The sequence below is a fragment of the Rhea americana genome, unplaced genomic scaffold (genome assembly GCF_003343005.1).
Source record: "Rhea americana isolate MKP2758 unplaced genomic scaffold, rheAme1 scaffold_57, whole genome shotgun sequence".
Classification (NCBI taxonomy): Eukaryota; Metazoa; Chordata; class Aves; order Rheiformes; family Rheidae; genus Rhea; species Rhea americana.
In genome coordinates this window covers 2,448,205-2,466,018 of record NW_028186723.1, presented here as the reverse complement: position 1 = coordinate 2,466,018, position 17,814 = coordinate 2,448,205, and the positions used below count along the sequence as shown (strand labels likewise).

Sequence of the window (17,814 nt, the reverse complement as noted above, 5' to 3'; positions counted from 1 at the left end):
CAGAGGAATGCAAGGTGGTGTCAGTGGCTGGAAATTAGGGACGGTGGAATTCTGCATTTGTTACACAGCAGCAGCTGTAGCTGGTTGTTTCAGCACAAGGGGCAGAGTCCACGAGCAGGGCATGAGCTGCCATTAGCAATACAAAAAGATCGGCGTGGGAGAAAGGATAAGAAGCACAAGGCAAAAAGAGACAGTGACGAACAATTGGACCGTATCAGATCCTGAGGGAAATCTAACAGAGGAAGATAATTCTCTGAAATAAGCTGCTTCCCTTTCCCCCGTCCAGTTTCATCTTGGCCAAGCATTGCTGGAAAAGAGATTGTTTTTAAATTACTTCAGCTAATCCTTGCTGCTTCCCCTACAAGAAGAATTTGTTTGCGATGGTGAAAGAAAAAGGTAACTATGTTTATTGATAGACTGGGGCTGAAATGATCTAATATACCAGCCATAATCACCTGAGGTTTAAACCTTGAAATTTAATTTTAGCCTGTTTTGACTACCAGTTGCTTTTTTTTTTTATTCCCCTCTCTGTAAATGTGATGCACTGAGAACTGCAGTGGATTGTAATGAGTATCTTGTACCTGTTTCAGTAAGGACAGAATCTGGAACATACTTCATTGAAAGTATTTGCACAGCATATACTCACTCATCTCAAGTTTGCCATTGACTGTTTTTTATTTATATTTAATATGGTTCCAAAAACTTTGACCACCAAAGCAGTTAGCTTAAAATTTTTAATGTGAACACTGGTATATTTAGCAGCTCTGGATTTGAGAGGGACATATCTTGCTGTTTCGCCTTTTTATGAAGAAATGGGTTATATACGATATTGTCTAATGTTTCAGTTTTGCAGCAGTAAATTAGATGTCCGTTTCAGTTACTTTAAATAACATCTTAGATCTCTTGCCCAAACATTAGCTAGTACAAGAATTCAGAGCTGCTTGTGGAGTCTTTCCTTGCAGTAATAGTGGTCTATACTTTTTATTGCATTATGAAGATGTGAAATACAGTCTAAATTGTATTTGAGAAGTGGTTTGGATTTAGTTTTGAAATAGGACATCATCATAGATATATTCAGAATTAGTCTCTGTTTTCGGAAGAGGAGAATCTGTGTTCTTTACTTTTCCGAAGACTCTGTGAAAGTTAATGTGGAGTAAATTAAAACTAAGGAAGAAATAGAAACAGAAAGTAGTCATATTGAGCTAGAGTAAGTAGATTTTCACCTCTAAACAGCCACATTAATATTTGATTAGTACTCTAAAAGAAATTAATGGAATGAATTTAATCTCATCAGGTTTAGATTCAGGTGAACATGACAGAAGCCTCAGTAGTCTGACACTGTCTATCAGATATGTAGAGTTATGATCATAACCATCATACAGTCTACTGATAACTTTTATAGATGAAAAGCATACATATAGTTACTTAGCAGATTTGAGTTCCATTACTTCAGATTTGCAGGATCTTTTTTATAGGTGTGATAAATACAGATTTTATAGATGAGAGCTGTTGGCCTGTTATCAGTAAGCCATACCGGAGATGGCTGAGGAAGCATGTTCACTTGAGCTCCTTGAAACTGCATGTCTCTCAATCATTTTTATCAGCTGTGTCTCATCTTGCCTGAAGAAATGCATTAACATTCACCTTATCATAATTGTTGTTTTTTAAAGTTAAATTCTGAAATTAGGCTGCTGATTTTCTTAAAATGTACATTAAATTTATGCAGTAGTTTTAACAGTGCATTCAATTTTGCATGCGTTTGATGTATTTCCCCTCCCCATGCAGCTGATGTTCAGTTGGTGGGGCTCCCCATGTGTTACGGTAGTAAGAGTGCTCTGTAACTACAACTTTGGCATCTTGCAGCATAAGCAGTGCCACACACCTGTAAAAAATTTTAAGTAAGACTTAATTTTATAGAAAATGGGAGGGGAAAGACATGCTAGAATAGTGGGAAAAGTTGTCAATAAATGAATAATTGAAAATACGCAAAAGACTTGAGTTTAAATCACGTCCTCTCCTTCCCTCCCCTTAAGTTTAATGCATTATTTTAAAATAGTTATTAAAACTGATGTTAGATATACATTCTGCCTTCAGTTTAGAGTCTGCAGACTTAGAGCTGTTTTTTATTTTGTGATTCAGTTACTGATATTTTATATCTCAGGGCTGTACCTTGTTTTTATGCCTTACTATTTTGAAATAATTTCTCAGAGTTGTTTTCTTGTGTTTTGTATTTTTTTTGTTGTTGCTTGTTGTTATTTTTTACTTTAGCTAGAAAGTCAGGAGTTGCTACAGATTTAGAGCTACTATAAATGCCATTCTCTGAAGTGACACACTTGCAAAATGCCAAGCCAGTATACTACAGATGGTAACTTCCTTTTCAAGCATTGCCTGAATTATCCCTTTTTAACATACTGAAGTTATTTTCAGTCCAGTATCAGTTCATAAGCGTGTTAACTAGGCACTGGAGTGGCTGGTTGCAACTAGAAAAATGCAGTCCCAGTTCAGTGAAGTGCAAAACGGTTGGTAACAGTTTTTAGCAAATTAGCACGCTTCATTATACTCATACTGTAGAATGATGGCAGTGTCTGCCTGATCAGTTCACATACAAACAAAAAAACTCCTGAGGCCAGAGTGTTTTCTGCTGACACCAAATAGTGCTTCCTAAATTGTTTGACTGATACCACATTTTCATCTCTCTGACTGCATACATATCTAATTCCAATTATGAGCGCTTATTATCTGGTTACTCAGCTAAATTATTGTTACTGTGTTGCATCCAAGGACAGCCTGCCCTCTATATCCTGTAACAAAAAAAAGTTTACGTATGCATTATCTATTTTCTGCGATTTAAAACACATGTTTTGTAGCATGTTCATGCTTAGTGCATCTGTGTTGAAAATCACGTTGTCTAATGGCATAGATTGTTGTAGCTTTATTTCGATCCCCATTAGTTTACAGTAGCTGAGGATTTAGTCCTGATTCTTGATTTCTTGATCAGTTGATCAGACAAGCCTGCTAGTCTATCAAAGCATATTGGGAAATCATCTCTGTATGCGGTAAAATCTTGGGTGGGGTCACACATGGGCAAACTCACAGAAGTGGGCTGATACTGGTTGATGTGAGACTCCTTCATGCTTGGACGAATAAGAAGAGGAAAGAGGAGAGTTTCAGAAGGAGCTTTTGGGATAAGGAAGTGGATCCAGAAACTTTACAATTTCTGTTCTTCAGTTACTGCTTCTCCTGATGGATAGATTCTGGCACCTACTGGGTATCAAGCTGCAGTAAGCTAGGTTGCATTTGCATATTCTTACAAATGTCAGTATGGATTTTCAGTTGGTTTCAGTTGCCCAATATGCAACACAGAAAATGTTAAATATATTTCACTCAAATGTTGACAACATTTCCTATATTATTTGGCTTCTGGTCTAGTAAACTGCTTCAGAGAGAGATTTAGTCCTCTGTTGCTGCTTTTATACCTATTGACAAGATACCAATATCCCTTAAACTTATGACCAAGAAAACTCTCTTTACGCTTGCAGTAGCTCCAGTCTTTCCTTCTCTTTTGTTCACATATCCCAAGAGCCAGTAGAGTTCAGACTTTGAAATAAACAGAATTACTTTAGATAGGATTAGCCTTGAAAACCATGCAAGATGTTAGCTGTCTGTTAATGAGAAGGTGTCTCATCTGGAAAACCGTATCTCTCGTGATGGGTGTACTTCCAGTCCGAAGGTTGGTTTCCAGTGTGAATCCAGAAAATTTTGAAACATGGGATATGGGTCTTGACACTGTCTGGATGTCATGGACATTGATGAAATATAATCTAAACTCATGACTTCAGAACTTTTATCCCCAGGTAACCTGGGAAAGTATCCAAGTCTGTTGCATTTGGAGCACATGGTGAGATTGTGCAATCACATTTTGTCAGGGGAGGATTAGGGAGTTTTCTATCTTTTTTTTTTTTTTTTTTTTTTTTTTTTTTTTTTTTTAATTTNTTTTTTTTTTTCTTTTATTTATTTTAAATTTATTTCTGCTTGACAGCTTATTTTGGGGGGCTGGGCTTTTTGGGTTTTGCTTTGATTGAGTCAATGTGCTGCCTTGTAGAAGCCACAAAAAAGGCATTTTATAAATATATGTATTGTAGTAGAGGTTAAAAGATAGTCTTGTAGTTAAGAACTAAACTAGAGAACAGTTATAGCTGTGCTAGACTCTTAAGGTGACCTTGGGGAAGTAATCCGATCTCTCCTTTTGTTAGTTAATATGTAAAATGAAGATAAGAACATTCCTTTTATCTGCCTTGATAATTTGAATTAGAAGGTCTTTGGAGCAGAGAGTTTCTTTAACTTTGTGTCACAACTATCACAAATCTTAGTCTTGGCTTTTAAATACTACCACTTGACAAAAAAAAATGCTAGAGTATGAGAGAGATCTTATAAACATTTTATTACTTTATCAAGACAAAACACCTGTAAAATAATTACTTTTTTGTTGGCAAATACATGATGTTGCTTGTTTTCTACTTTCTCTTTATAAATTTATTTTTAGTATTATATTTCAAATTGCAGCTATGGTGTGCAGCACTAGTTCTGAAAAAAAAAATAACCAAGAAGATAATCAGCTCAGGCATTGAATGTTTGCTAAGATCGTGGTTTTTTCTAAATCACACTTAATTCCCATTGAACTATGAATATTGCAATCCCAAGAGCTGGGCAAGCACACTTTGCAGTCCTGCCGTGCCTGATGGCTTCCTGTGTTTCCCAGTAGTGGAATTCCGTGCCTGCCTTGAATCCCAGTGTATGTAAATGCTAGTACTGTCAAGAGATGATGGCAGCTGTTTTATACTGAGAAACATGGAGAGCTTTTGCCATTTATCTCACTGGATGAAAGGGATAATGATTTTAGTCATTAAATTTGGGATCCACAGAATTTGTGGTTCAGATAGTGGTAGGAGCCTTTAAGCTGCTCCTCCTTCCAAAACAGATAAAATGAGTAGAGTGCAAATTGCATTGTGAATTTCTTGAGAGGGGATTCAGCAGACAAGAGTTTTAAAGATACTGGCACTTTCTGTAATAGAGTCTTTCTATAGTAAATTGCACCTGTTTAAAATATGTTAAGGTGAGGCAAAGAAATATTCTTCTGAGGGGAGCTAGAAAGTGTGGTAGGAAAGTATTTGCGTTTAGGATAATATTTTGGCCTGCCCCTTTATAAGAGTCAGGGGTCCTTTTTGTGGATAATTAATGTATAGTAGGGGAAAAGACTGAGTTTGGTTAAGCAAAATAATGTCTTTTGGGTGGGAGAACCTGTAGAACAGGATTTGTTTATGCCTGGTTTCCCTCATGTCCATAATGAATCTAAAAAGGATTATTTGTAGTAGAGTTGGTTCTCCACCTGTAGAACAGTCTATATCCCCTAAAGGGTGGCTAATCTTTGCCTTGGGTTAGCCTGGATAGTTTTCAGGCTCACTAGGGGCCTGGCTTTAGGAGAACACTTAAGCATTGTCTTAAGACTATTCTGTTCAGCAGAGGATGTCCTTAAGTCTAATTGAATTACTGGGATTAAATTTAAGAAAGTGCTCCAGTGCTATCTCAGACTCCAGTTTTGGGGGCTGTATGATGTTTTTGTAGCAAAGTCACACATTTTGTTAATGTCAGTTGCTTTGTGTTGCATGTTAGCTGCCCTCTTGTAAGACAAAAATGAGAGAAATGATAATAACTTTTATATGAATTTATTATAAAATGCTGTCAATCCAGAAACGTTTAATTCCTTGTATACCTCAATGACGTATGTTATCTGTTATTATATTTCATTATTTATAGACAAAGAAGCAGAAACAGGGAAGCTGAGGARTCTCCTCAAAGCTGCAAAATGAGGAGTAAATGCTAGAATAAGGATCAAATTAAGTAATGCTAACTGTTTAGAAGTGAAGTTTTAATGCATGTATGCTGTGCAGGAACCTAATTTGACGTTGTCCTGTAAACAGTGTCAACAGGCTAGCTCCCTTAACAGCATTGTTCCCAGTGCTGTTAACGCCATATCGAGGATGTTATCGTAATTCATATGGCAGTACTTGGATTTATGTATTAGTTTAGGGTCTGGTACAGAAGCAGGATTTTAAAGTGATGCCACATTAAAGAAGTGATCCAAATACAAAGAAAACTTTACAGAACAGTGAGAACTATATTCTTTTTACTATAGTGTTGAACAAGAATTGATATAAGTTGCTTTTTTATTCAAACAAAAAAAGCAATTACATTTGTATTTTTTCTTTCTCCAAGGACATCTCAAAGTGACATTGATGTATTTGAGATAGTCTGCTTGCTATCCACTACCTGAAGTGCTGACTAGGAGAACAGACTATATTCAGGACTAACGTATTGGTCATCAATATTTTCTCTATAGTAATCTGTTTACATTATAGCATTAAAAGTTGATAGGCTTTCAGAGCTCAYCATTATTCATTGTGGAAATAATATATGTTAAGGGATTGAGTTTTCTGCTGCAAGTATTCATAAGATCTGGGTGCCAAGAAGGGCAATTAATCACAGGTCAGGACCTGTGAAATGTGTGCTTTATCAGCTCTGTGCATAGAAGGCCATCCAGGGAGTCAGAAACAACTTGGAGAGTTGCATTGCTCAAAGTGTGCTTCTCTTCAGTTTTAGTTTAGTTTGACTCTGTGGAGTTAAATCATTGGCAATGCATGAGGTAGGGGAAGTGCAGAATGATGGACATAGAGTATCCTTAATTGAAGAAGAAGTTCTAAGTATGATGAAGATGATTAAAAAAAAAAAAAAAATCTATGGCTGCAGACCCTTGGTTTGGTTGCTGGATGTAACTGCGGAAGATTATACTACATATTTTGTTTCAGTGGACCTTCTCTATGTCCTTCATATTTCCATGAAGGCTTTCACCTATTTTTGATGCACACACCAAACTACAGCAATGACATGTCACTGCAAAAATACCAAAGTTATTTGAGAGACCAGTGTATTAAAGGAAGTCAGTGATGTTCATTGTTCATTTCGTGATAACCATTTTTTTAAAATCAGCATACTTAAGTTGTGTTCTGAGGTAGGTCAAAGTATTTCCTTTCACACTATAAATTCCTTTGGCAGCTTAAAAAAAGAAAGTATAGAAGAACTTGGATAAAAGTTTATTGCTGTTGAGGGCTAAAATCCATAGGTGGATAAAATTGCTGTTGAGGTAACTGTAAGCCTGGTTGATGTTTTAGTCTTCTAATGGTTAAACACTGCTCATCAAAAACAGATTTTTCATTCTCTGTGGAAAAAGCAATTGTGTTTTCAGCTAACTTCAGCAACTTACTTTTATGCAGCTACCTTGAGAATCTGGAGCGAATAATCTGACGCTTCTTTTTATTCTATGTCCATACTTAAATCTTCCTCAAAACAGTAAGTGATGTATCTGAGATGGTTGCTCAGAGTGCTAATAAAGGCTCTTGAATTTCTAATTATCCTTGTCCTGTGTTAGGTGAAAGGGACTTTTTTGAGATAATGAGTAGGTTTTTTGTGTGCATGATATGTTGATGGAGTATATTGAACAAAATGATTTTACCACTTACAAGGCTGGTATGATTGGTGTGTGCTACAGATGCGCGGATTTTAGGTGTGAGAAACACACACTTGCTGTGATTCTCCAAACCTCCAGTCAGGAGTTTTGAAGAGTGAATTATCTTGAAATACTGTCTTTTTAGTAAATCAGTTGTGTAAGTAAATGCAGAGAACTCCTTCCTGATGTGGTGAGGATAAATAAGGGTGCTCTCACTGTATTACATTAGACAGCCTGAGTTCACTGCCTTCTATCACTCAATTTGTATCATGATCTGTTTCATGAAAAATTACACTGTACTACTGTAGAAATATGGGAGACTAAATTCACTTTGTTTGCCCTCTGGTTTACTAAGTACTTACCAAGTAACCGGTCAGTTAACAATCACATTGAGTAATGAATGTAGTTTTTAATTCACAGACTATCTTTGCTTAGCCAACGTCTGTTCCAATGTAGTCTGCTTCACAGCAGGTCTTGCTTGCTGCTTGCTTCGTTGCAAGATCAGTGCCTTTCTGTTACTGAAAATGGTTTACAAATGGCCTATTGCTTTTCCTGTTCCTGCTTCAAGCAACACCTAATCATACTTAGTTAACAAGTTGTTCATTAACTCTTCTTTGAAAGAATAGTAATTTTTTTATATCCTATCTGGCAATCAATGTTTATCATGTAACAAATAGAAATAATCAGAGTAATTTTGTCGGGGCTTTTTGTTTCTATAATGTAGGCCATGTTATGGAATGCACTTTTGGTTCACTGGCTGTGAACTCATAGCAGGTGGCCAAAGGCAAATGCTAAGTCCCCTGTCTTTCAGCCTACAATGAGTGAAGGGGTATGGTGAAATTTGTTGTTGCTCAGAAAATGAAGGACAGTACTACTGCAACTTTAGAGAACATTAAATTCTTTTAATGTTGCCTCTATGCTTTTGTATTGGGAACAGCATAGTGTAGCTGTTCCACTTGTGTGTAGAATAGCCAAGGATTTGGCCCATGGGCTGGATAATACTTCTGCAGTTTAAATGTACTGTAGTGCTGAGTTAGCAAAAGCATGTGCTTAAGCTCAAAACATGTGGTGTGATTGTTAATGAGTCCAGATAAGATTGTAACTCTTAAGTAAATGTAACCAAATTTTCTTAATCTCTCATCATTATAAAAAATACTGTTAACCAGGATCCACAAGCATGTTTATTCCAATCACAGCTAGCACACAGCATTTTGYATATAGTGTAGAAGATAATCAGGTTTCAGATAGGATCAAGCAGGTGCTAGTATTGACTATTTCTGTTAATATTGAACTGTTCATGTGCAAGACCTAAGGTCCAGCTCTTGCAGGTTGTTCTATTTGGAATTGATTGCAGTATCAAAGCTTTAGATAACAGAAGAGACATGAGGTGAGGATAGGAAACAGCATGCAAAATACAGAGAAAATGAGCTTTTTTTCCCCCAGAGTTTTAGAATGCATCTGAAATGTGATTTTTTTTCCCCCTGTTATGTTTTAAAGCTCATTATTCTCTCTAGCCATTTTACTTCCATGTAAGTATTTGAAATAAACCTTTTTGGTTTTGTTTGTAAATAACATTGGATTCTTCTCAGTTTATTATTTCAAGTTATAATTGTTAATTACCTAACACTTGTCTCTTTCTTTTATTTCGTCCTGCTGCTTGTACCTGCTCTATCCATGTGTATGGACATTTACAAATATTTAAGAAAATATTTCAATTATGCCTTTTTTATTTAAAAATAATACACACGCTCACACACTGRGCAAACTCATGTAGTCAGCCTTCTTTCTTGGACTCTCCTGCTCGCTAAGCTCTAAGYGTCACCCTACATAAGACCTCCAGAAAAGAGGGAAGATTACCAAGGTGCAGAGAAGTGAGTACCTTGCCCTGTCAGTAGGARTGCATTGGCCAGGAAGTATGCTGGTACATATGTGCACATGTATCACCATGATTAGGACACTGCTTTTTACTGCAGCAAAACGTACTGTCCTACTGTCATCTGGTTGTTACTGCTGTCCTGCCTCTCAGTGTCCACTGTTTCCAGCAGTTTGCTAACTGTAATGGGAGACAAACCATTTTGTGGAAAACATCAGGAAGTAAAAACATACATTTTAAAATCATGACAAATAGAAATAAGTTTCAGGGTTTCCCCCCCAACACATGCTTTTTAAAGACAGCTACTATAGTTATATGTAAAGTCTCTTATATTAGTTTTAAACCGAATTGGCAGTCTGTAGAAGTAATATAGATRATTTATTTACAGTGAGGGAACATCTTAAAATGTGACTCTTCAGATATGAGTTGAATGGCAATAGCATGAGTAAGCTACTGTCTAGGATTTTGCCTTCAGGTTTTCATACAGCTGTAGGCATGAAGCTTGCTGGTGTCTCTTTGTGGGAGTGCCTCCTCCCAGGGTGTCCTGGGATTCCTGAGGGTCCCTGTCTGATACCTTTGGCTAGTGCCTTCAGTAGCTTCTCCATCTGTTTCTGATAGGGGAAAGGGTTGATTTTACTCTCCATCAATATTTGGACACCTTAGCCATAGGATTCTCACAGGATTAAGATTCTAGAACTGAATCGGCAGATAAGCAGAATGACACTATATTTTCACCCATTCTTTTTAATAGATATTTCAGTAATACCTCAAGACTCCAGTATACTTATAAACGAGATATTCCCAAAGAGTTTACAGGCTGTAGCCAGCCAGGCTTTACAAACCAGAGTTTACAGACACTCACCTCTGTGAGAAACACGAAGGACGGAAGATGGTTACTCTTTCTCTTCCCTTTATAAGGAGGACGTAGAGATTAAGCAGTACTCCAGACCTGGTTCTTGAACCTCAGTCTCTGGAGTCTCTCTAGTGMGTTTCATCCCAGAACAGTTTTTCACCGCTTGTTGTCATGTGCATACTGCTTACCTGCCTACTTCTGTCTTGTCCTAAGCAGCCAGCTGCCCAGGTGGAGTTTTAGGACAGCTGCTTGACAACATCAGAGACTCGAGGAATTTTGTTTTTAAAAATTTAAAGTTTTCAAAGCCTGTAAATTAATTTTAAACAGACTGTTCCCTCTTCTCACTGCTGTTTCCCTAAAGAGGCCTGAATGGAAGACAGTAACTAGGTGCCACTCCTAACTGTCCATAATACCTTCTTTTCACTATCAGATACCGATAAATAGCTGTTTTTGTGGACTGACGACTAGTGAGTCCTGCAGTGCTCAGAGAGACTGAATTGAAACAGTATTCAGTAACGGTTTTCTCTTGAATAATAACAACTATAGTCAAAATTTTCCTGAAGGACCTGTGTTTCAGCTTTAAGATAGAGTTAACACTAAGGTTACGGAGTGTTATTGTAGCATAAGAGTAGCTAGGTTTCTGTTTTGAGACTTGTTACAATTGTGATTCTGTCAAATCCATTGTAAAGGAATATTCATTTCCTTTATATGTGTAAATATCTGAGAAAATGATGGTCTACAAAGCCATTTCAGATGTTATGGAGAGAGAGGGCAGAGCGCACTGCTGGCTAAAGGAGAATTCGGTTGCATTAAGTGCTTTGGCAGTGCCTACCACCGTCCTCTTCCCTTAATTCCAGGAAGTCAGAAGGAATGAGGGTGGGAAAGCATAATGTAGCAAAAAAACTCACACAACAGTTGCACACTTAAATATTTGCTTTATTTTTCCTTCCTAATAGTGCAATTTTCAGCTGAAAGTGATTATTTTACACAGCAGCCATTTGAAGAAGAGTGCTCAGAAGAGCTGAGTGCTTTCAGAGTGCCCTCTGCCCTCTTAAGATACAAATGTGTATCTGTGAAGTTCTATGCAAAAAAGCCCAGAAGTTGTGGAGGTAGCAGTCATAAAAATTGTAAATCTTAGCATGAGATTAAAAATTATGTTTGCTACAATATGGTTAGAGTTAGCTGAGCATAGCTCTAATTTTATTTGTGAGGCTGAGCATGCAAATATGAAAACTACAAAATTCACCTTTTAAAGAACAGTAGCCCATATCCTTCTCCTGTTTAAATTTAGAGGAAGCTGCTTTTTCCGTCAGTTGGGAGAAGCACAACATATTTTGCTATGACCCCACCTAGCAAGGCGTTTCCCAGAAGCTTCTTTCTGGCTTGCAGTAAGAGGCAAAGTATCTTGTGGCTTGCAGCAAAGACATGGAGCCTTGCCAGAGACACTGCAGTCTACTCGGCATTCCCTTAGCTTGGGTCTTTGGCTTCCCACCAGATCTGCATTCAGGTCAGGTTCAGACAGAAAATAATCAATAAGGGAGGCTGCAGTTTTTATTTTATTTCATTTCTTCTATTCAAGAACTGGTACTCCTGAGGTAACAGCTGTAATTCCCATTTCAGAAAGATTTGATGTGAGTGCTGAGGTCCTTCTTTCGACTGAGACAACAAGGCATGTAATTACTGTAAAAGCTTTGTATGTTGATCTGCTCTTCAGAATGCAGCACTGACATTACAGATTTAAACTTTGCATGGCAAATGAATTCTTTAGTTTTGCTTTAGATTCGTCATGTGAATATGAACTTCTGTGTCTTTTTTTTAAAAAAAAAAAAAAAAAAAAGCTTTCTTTTCTCTCTGCAGATCTGGGACCGTTTTGACATGTTTCAATAAAATGCAGTAATGAGTCCTCTCAAGTCCCTGCAGCAGCTTTGAATTTACATCAGTGTAGTAGAGATTCAAAATGTAATGAAATCAGTATTGCATGATTCACAATGAAATGCAAAGAGTGCTGTGAATTATGATGATATACCTGTGCAGTGAGGTTAGTACAAAACAAGACTCCAGTGACAAGGACTTTTGTCTTCCTCTTAGAAAAGCACTATTGATTTTCAGAATGAAGCAATGCAATCCAGGCTTCTTAGTTGTCCCAGTGACTGTCCATTCTGTTTTGAGTAAATGAGATATTTAATGGGCCGTGTATTTGTCTTATTAGAAACTCAAATGAATTGAAGGAAGTGTTGATTACTCAGTTAACCTGGTCTTGTAAGCAAGAGTGGAAGTTTTAACTTAGCCTTTCTTGAAAAGTTGCTCTTCATTTATCTATGACTACAGATTTTATTCTTCATTTAAACAACCAAAAAAAGTCCTTGGGTAAGTCTCAGCAATATTGCAAGTTAAAACTGTTAGAAAGCAACTTGAAACTATGAAAAAGTTTTATTGGTGATCTCTTGTAGTTAGTCTCTGCAAAATTGTAAAGACTGTAACAACTTAGACTTCTCTAAGTACCATTGTTGTGATAGTCRATCTTGAAAAATGCTGGAGGAATAAACATGAAAAATTCAAAGAAATTGTCATATCTTTCTTTGTTCTGTATACCTGCTTCCAGCATCCCTTGAGGTTTGTTTAAACATAGACATCGCACTAATTTAACTAGAGCTAGATTAAAAAACAGTTCAGTAGGAGTGGCCTGGATGCTTTTGAGGAAATGATGTTTATTTAAAGCTAGTTATGTTAGTGAGTATCTGTACTGATGTGCTGCTGCTGATGAGCTAGACAGATGCATTGTGTTTAATTTTTACGAAAGAATCCATGTGACTTGTTATAGTGATTGGACTAAAGTGATACAAAATCACATCTCTAATTACTCTGGCATGATTTGTATGTAGACAAGTCTCAGTAGGTATCAGTATGCTGGAATTGGTAAATACTTCCAGTTGTGTTTATATTACACTACCTGGGCAGTAAGTATGCACTTTATGATAAGAAGGCAATTGTGAGCCCCAGCACTGAACCAAGGGTGCATTGCTCTCGTGGCATCTTTGCCTCCAAAAGTAGTTATTTTATGTTCTTTTAATTTGGAGGGGAAAAGAAATAGTTTGAGAAATCTAATACTGCGTTGTATCCTAAAGACTAATCATACGGGTTTGCTTCTAGCTAGTGTAGATGGAAAGGAAATGTTTTTTTCCTTCTAGATAAAATTATTTTCATCAATTTCTACATAGATATTCACTAAAGTAGATTAACACTTCTGAACAGCAGACTATAACTTGATTCAGATTTTGATAATCTGAGTCTATCACCATAACACAAGGCTGAGGAAGCTTGAACTGGCCGGCACCACTCTTAGAGCTATAGCTCACTTGAGAATAGATTATCATTAAGACGTAGCTTTTCTCAGTCATTTTAATATGCACATTGGTAGTCATGGTATGTTAATATATTTGGGTTTGAGACTTCATGAAAGCTGACACAACTCTTCAAGTGTTCTACCATTCACTCACATTCCAATAAATTTCCTTCCAGAAATGTGGAGGACACAGTATACGTAAACATCATGACTAGCTTACTGTCTAAGGTGTTTATGTGAGTCCTTYCCCCCTAGTGCATGGGAACTTTGTAATCTGTATTTATTCTCACAATAAGGTGCTGTTATACCTGTTATATACAGCCAGGGACACTTAAGACAGAGAAACTGAAGACATTTTCAGATAACCTAATTTTAAGCATATAGGATACAGACTGAGGGACTCAGTTGAACTTTACTGTTTGACTTTAGTCCTTTAGAGGTAAGAGTTTGCCATCCAAAGAGCCAGGATTTCTGTTGTGGAGCAGGGATTGGAACCTAGGTTATTCAGATCCTAAACTGATGTCATGTCTGTGATCTCTAATTACACTGGCTGGATCGAATGTTGCGTCAGTCCTGATTTGGAGTTGCACCATTCCTGCTAGTGGGTGATGCCTGAGAATAAACGCTCCAGCTTGCAGTTGATGTAGGTAGGGTTGGTGCAGGCAGAGCCTGAAATACACAGCCTGGGTCCAGATGTGAATTGCCTGTAAGGAGACAAGCCTAGATCGTAGCTAAAATCCTTGCTCAGAGTTTTTAGACTGAAAGCAGCCCACAATTTACACGTCCAGTAAACTGACTAGACTTCAGTCAGAAACTTTTAAGAAGAGTTGCTTGTAAAGGTATTTCTCTTCCTATTTAATTCCCTGTTCTGTCTTCACTGCTGGCTATAAAGAGTCACCTCTGTCACTGAAGAGCCTTACTGTGTAATGCATATATCCAAAGGCTTATAAGTAACTGCAGAAGAACARAAGTTGATTACTAAGCTTTGACCTACAATGCCAAATTGATGCCAGTAAGTCAAGGACCGTAATTAGCTTCACTAGAGAGATCAGTCTGGAAATAACAGCAGACAGTATTTATAGTCATTTAAATGGCTGTAAAGGCAGAACTTGAAAGAACTAGCATCATTGGACCATCTTGAAACCATTTATTTACTTCCAGTAAAGAGCAAAAACTTGTCTTTTTCAAAATCTGGATGCTGACATGCAGAGTATCTCAGGACATCCTTTATAGGTGAGCTTGAGAAAGCAGACTGTCGCAGGGTACATATTTCGCTCTGTGCCATCTAAGTTCTAGGGAGCATTTGTCCAAACCCTCTGTCCAATTCCGCATTTGAGCAACTTTAACTATTCGGTTACCTTATGTTTGTTCAGTGGCCTTGAGATCAGGCTGGTTTCAGGCTGTCTGGGTCTAGGAGGAAATTTTCCTCATAATAATTTAATTTACCAGCAGTTGCTTGTATGTTTGTACCTTTTTTTTTTTTCTTGCTACATAAATAGTGTGTTTCCTTGGTTRCAAATTAATAGTTACTGGTCTTGCTTGAATGATCAATACCCTGCTCTTTCACTCCAGAAATAGTATTACATTGCAGATTAGATGGGGTTCACTCAAGGCAATGCATTTCTTGGGACCGTATTTAGAAAGAACTGCTAATTAAAATATTAGTTGGCGTTACCAACTGCTTTCTGCTTACTCATATGGACTGAATTACTGCTCAAGGGAAATAGCTGAATTGAGACTACTGGAGGAGGAGCTCTACAAAACTTCATATTTGAGTAGATAAATCCAGGAATTTTTTCTGAAGATTTTGAGGAGGGAGAGGGAGTGAAAAAAACAGCAGCTGCCACATTAGTTTGGCTGATTTAACAGCAGAAATTACTGACTGGCATACTCACTGTACACTGTGTTTGATGCATTTATTCCCCTTAAGTCATATTAGTTTTTTATTATTATTCTTGTATTTAATGTATATAATGCAGAATGATTGCAGCATTCCTTCATTAAGGCATATGTAGAGGATTGTAAGATAGAAGAATTTCATGGCATTATGTGTTTTTTTCCTAGAAATTTATTGAGGGAAGGGAAGAAACTGATGCAGCAAATATGAGTGAGGTATCTGTTCTGTTGCTACATAAGCAGTAACCTGAAAGAAAGCATAATTCTTTTCGGGGCAGTGCCAGAAATCAGGAAAGGGCACTAGAAAAGGTAGGAAAAACAGAGCTCCAGGCAAAACTGAGATATGAAAATGGAGATGATTCCTAGTGATAGTGAGAATGGGGTAGGTGTATCAGCAGTCGGTCTTTCACAGGCCAGGAGCAGGCAGCAAGGTATGTTACCATGTTCTGATGAGTATCTCTAGTTTGCAAGAAGTACAACAAGGAGGACAGCTTGTTCAGTGCTTCTTTCCAGAAGTCATGTGGAGCCATAAAGCTTTTATTACCACAATAAAACATACAGTAAAACTGAGACATCTTTCCTGTTCCTACCCAAGGTCTATGCAGGACTATGGGATAGCTGATTGTTTACTAGTACCTGAATCCTGTCTCCCTGGTTACTCTGCGGATGCTTTGGTCATTTCTGTCTGTTCATAAAATCTCTAATTTACTTTTAGAAAGTTGTTTCTGTTGAAGTTTATTGGCATAGAAAAAATAAATTGGTTTTATTTTCTCTTCAGGCATGCTTTTCCTGTGCTAAGCATGCTGTAATAGAGAGGAGATGGTTGTAGTTTTGGTATTGTCATTTGCATGTAAATTTAGGCTGCTTGGTTAGTCTGGTTTCCCAAATCACGATTTGGAATTACTTTATTCTTTTTGCTTGGGTTGTATTTGTTCTTGGGTTAAAATAATTCAGTTCTTTCTGCCTTTTGTGCTTATTGAATGGTTTACACACAGTCATATTGTTTGAAAGAAATGTGTACAGTCTATAACAGTTCGTGGCACTGAAACTTTGGAGGGAATTTTTCCTTTTCGTTCCTGTGCATGATAACCTCAGTGGAAAGAGACAGTAGTTGATGTGCATGGCTTAAACTATTGGTTTATTGAAAGACTGTATTTAAAAAAAGTTTGTGACTTGTTAGATGAGCCTAAAGCCTAAATAATGTGTATTGTAACTAAAAATGACTGTGAATAGATTTATGCATAGGAGAAGATCCTCTTTTTGTTTGAGTTTAAGTCATATTTTTTGTTTTGCAGTGGCTCATCCTCAGGAGCCTCACCACGCCTCTGAAAAGCCAGTCATCCACTGCCATAAATGTGGGGAGCCATGTAAAGGTGAAGTACTCCGTGTTCAGGCCAGACATTTTCACATCAAATGCTTCACCTGCAAAGGTAACACCTTGACGTTCATCTGTTGTGAGTCAATTTGTGTGAATAAACCAGTGAGTCACTTATGAGAGGTCAAGCTTCCTGCAATCTGCCAATTAGAAGATATTCTCATTGTTCAATATATTTTGGTTTTGTGGGTGGGGATGGTACAGATTATACGCTGTTCAATGCCATGCACAACAAACTCTGTATAAACGTCTATATTTTAATATTGAAAAGAAAAACTATGTGAAACATTTGATTCTTGTTGTTTGATATAAATTGGCCACTACAGAAAGACTCAAAATAGCACATTCTACTTTGAATGCTTACATATGTATTCTTTTTTCGACCATTCACTGAGTGCAGGCTAACAATAGATAATTATACCTCAAAGAGATGAGAGGAAGAAATCTTGCCTCTTTCAATGTTTTTATTTTTATTCCTTTTAATTTTAATTTTTGTTTTTGCTTCATACAGTTCTATGTAAAAAGTTTCACATTTCTGCTGAGTGGTCAGTTATGCCATATTTAGGATGTGACTGCTTCTACGATTTAGTCTGTTTATTGGGGAAGCAATGGAACAGCACTGAACACCCAAAATGAATTGCTTTATATAGAGTTACAGAAGGTGGGAAGAGCAAGTATAGCCCTAGTATTCACCCAGAAATCCTGTGTAGGTAATGTACTTGGGCTTCAAATTAATTGTGTTGTTTATATTTTCTATTATTTTCATGTATGTGAATAAGATGTCTTCAGATTGTATTGTGTGATATAGTAGAAAAGAATATGGCATAAGAATTTGTAAGAAAATTCTGTCTTTTCATTGTTTTTGTTCTAAGTACTTTTTACGGATTTGTATAAATGTTTTTGAAATTGGTAA

General features: G+C 37.1%; 1 protein-coding gene across 9 annotated transcripts in view; it reads left to right on the top strand.

The window, feature by feature from the left end:
* The window catches only part of ABLIM1 (actin binding LIM protein 1), a 158,739-nt gene that overhangs the window by 27,224 nt on the left and 113,701 nt on the right, over positions 1–17,814 (top strand). For 8 of the 9 annotated variants that reach the window (XM_085319081.1, XM_085319079.1, XM_085319077.1 and 5 more), the window contains exon 2: positions 16,822–16,956. In XM_085319081.1, coding sequence (XP_085175207.1) covers positions 16,822–16,956 — 135 coding nt within the window. Of the gene's footprint in view, positions 1–36; positions 397–16,821; positions 16,957–17,814 lie in introns of those variants that run through there. The other variant, XM_085319074.1, reaches the window with a different exon arrangement.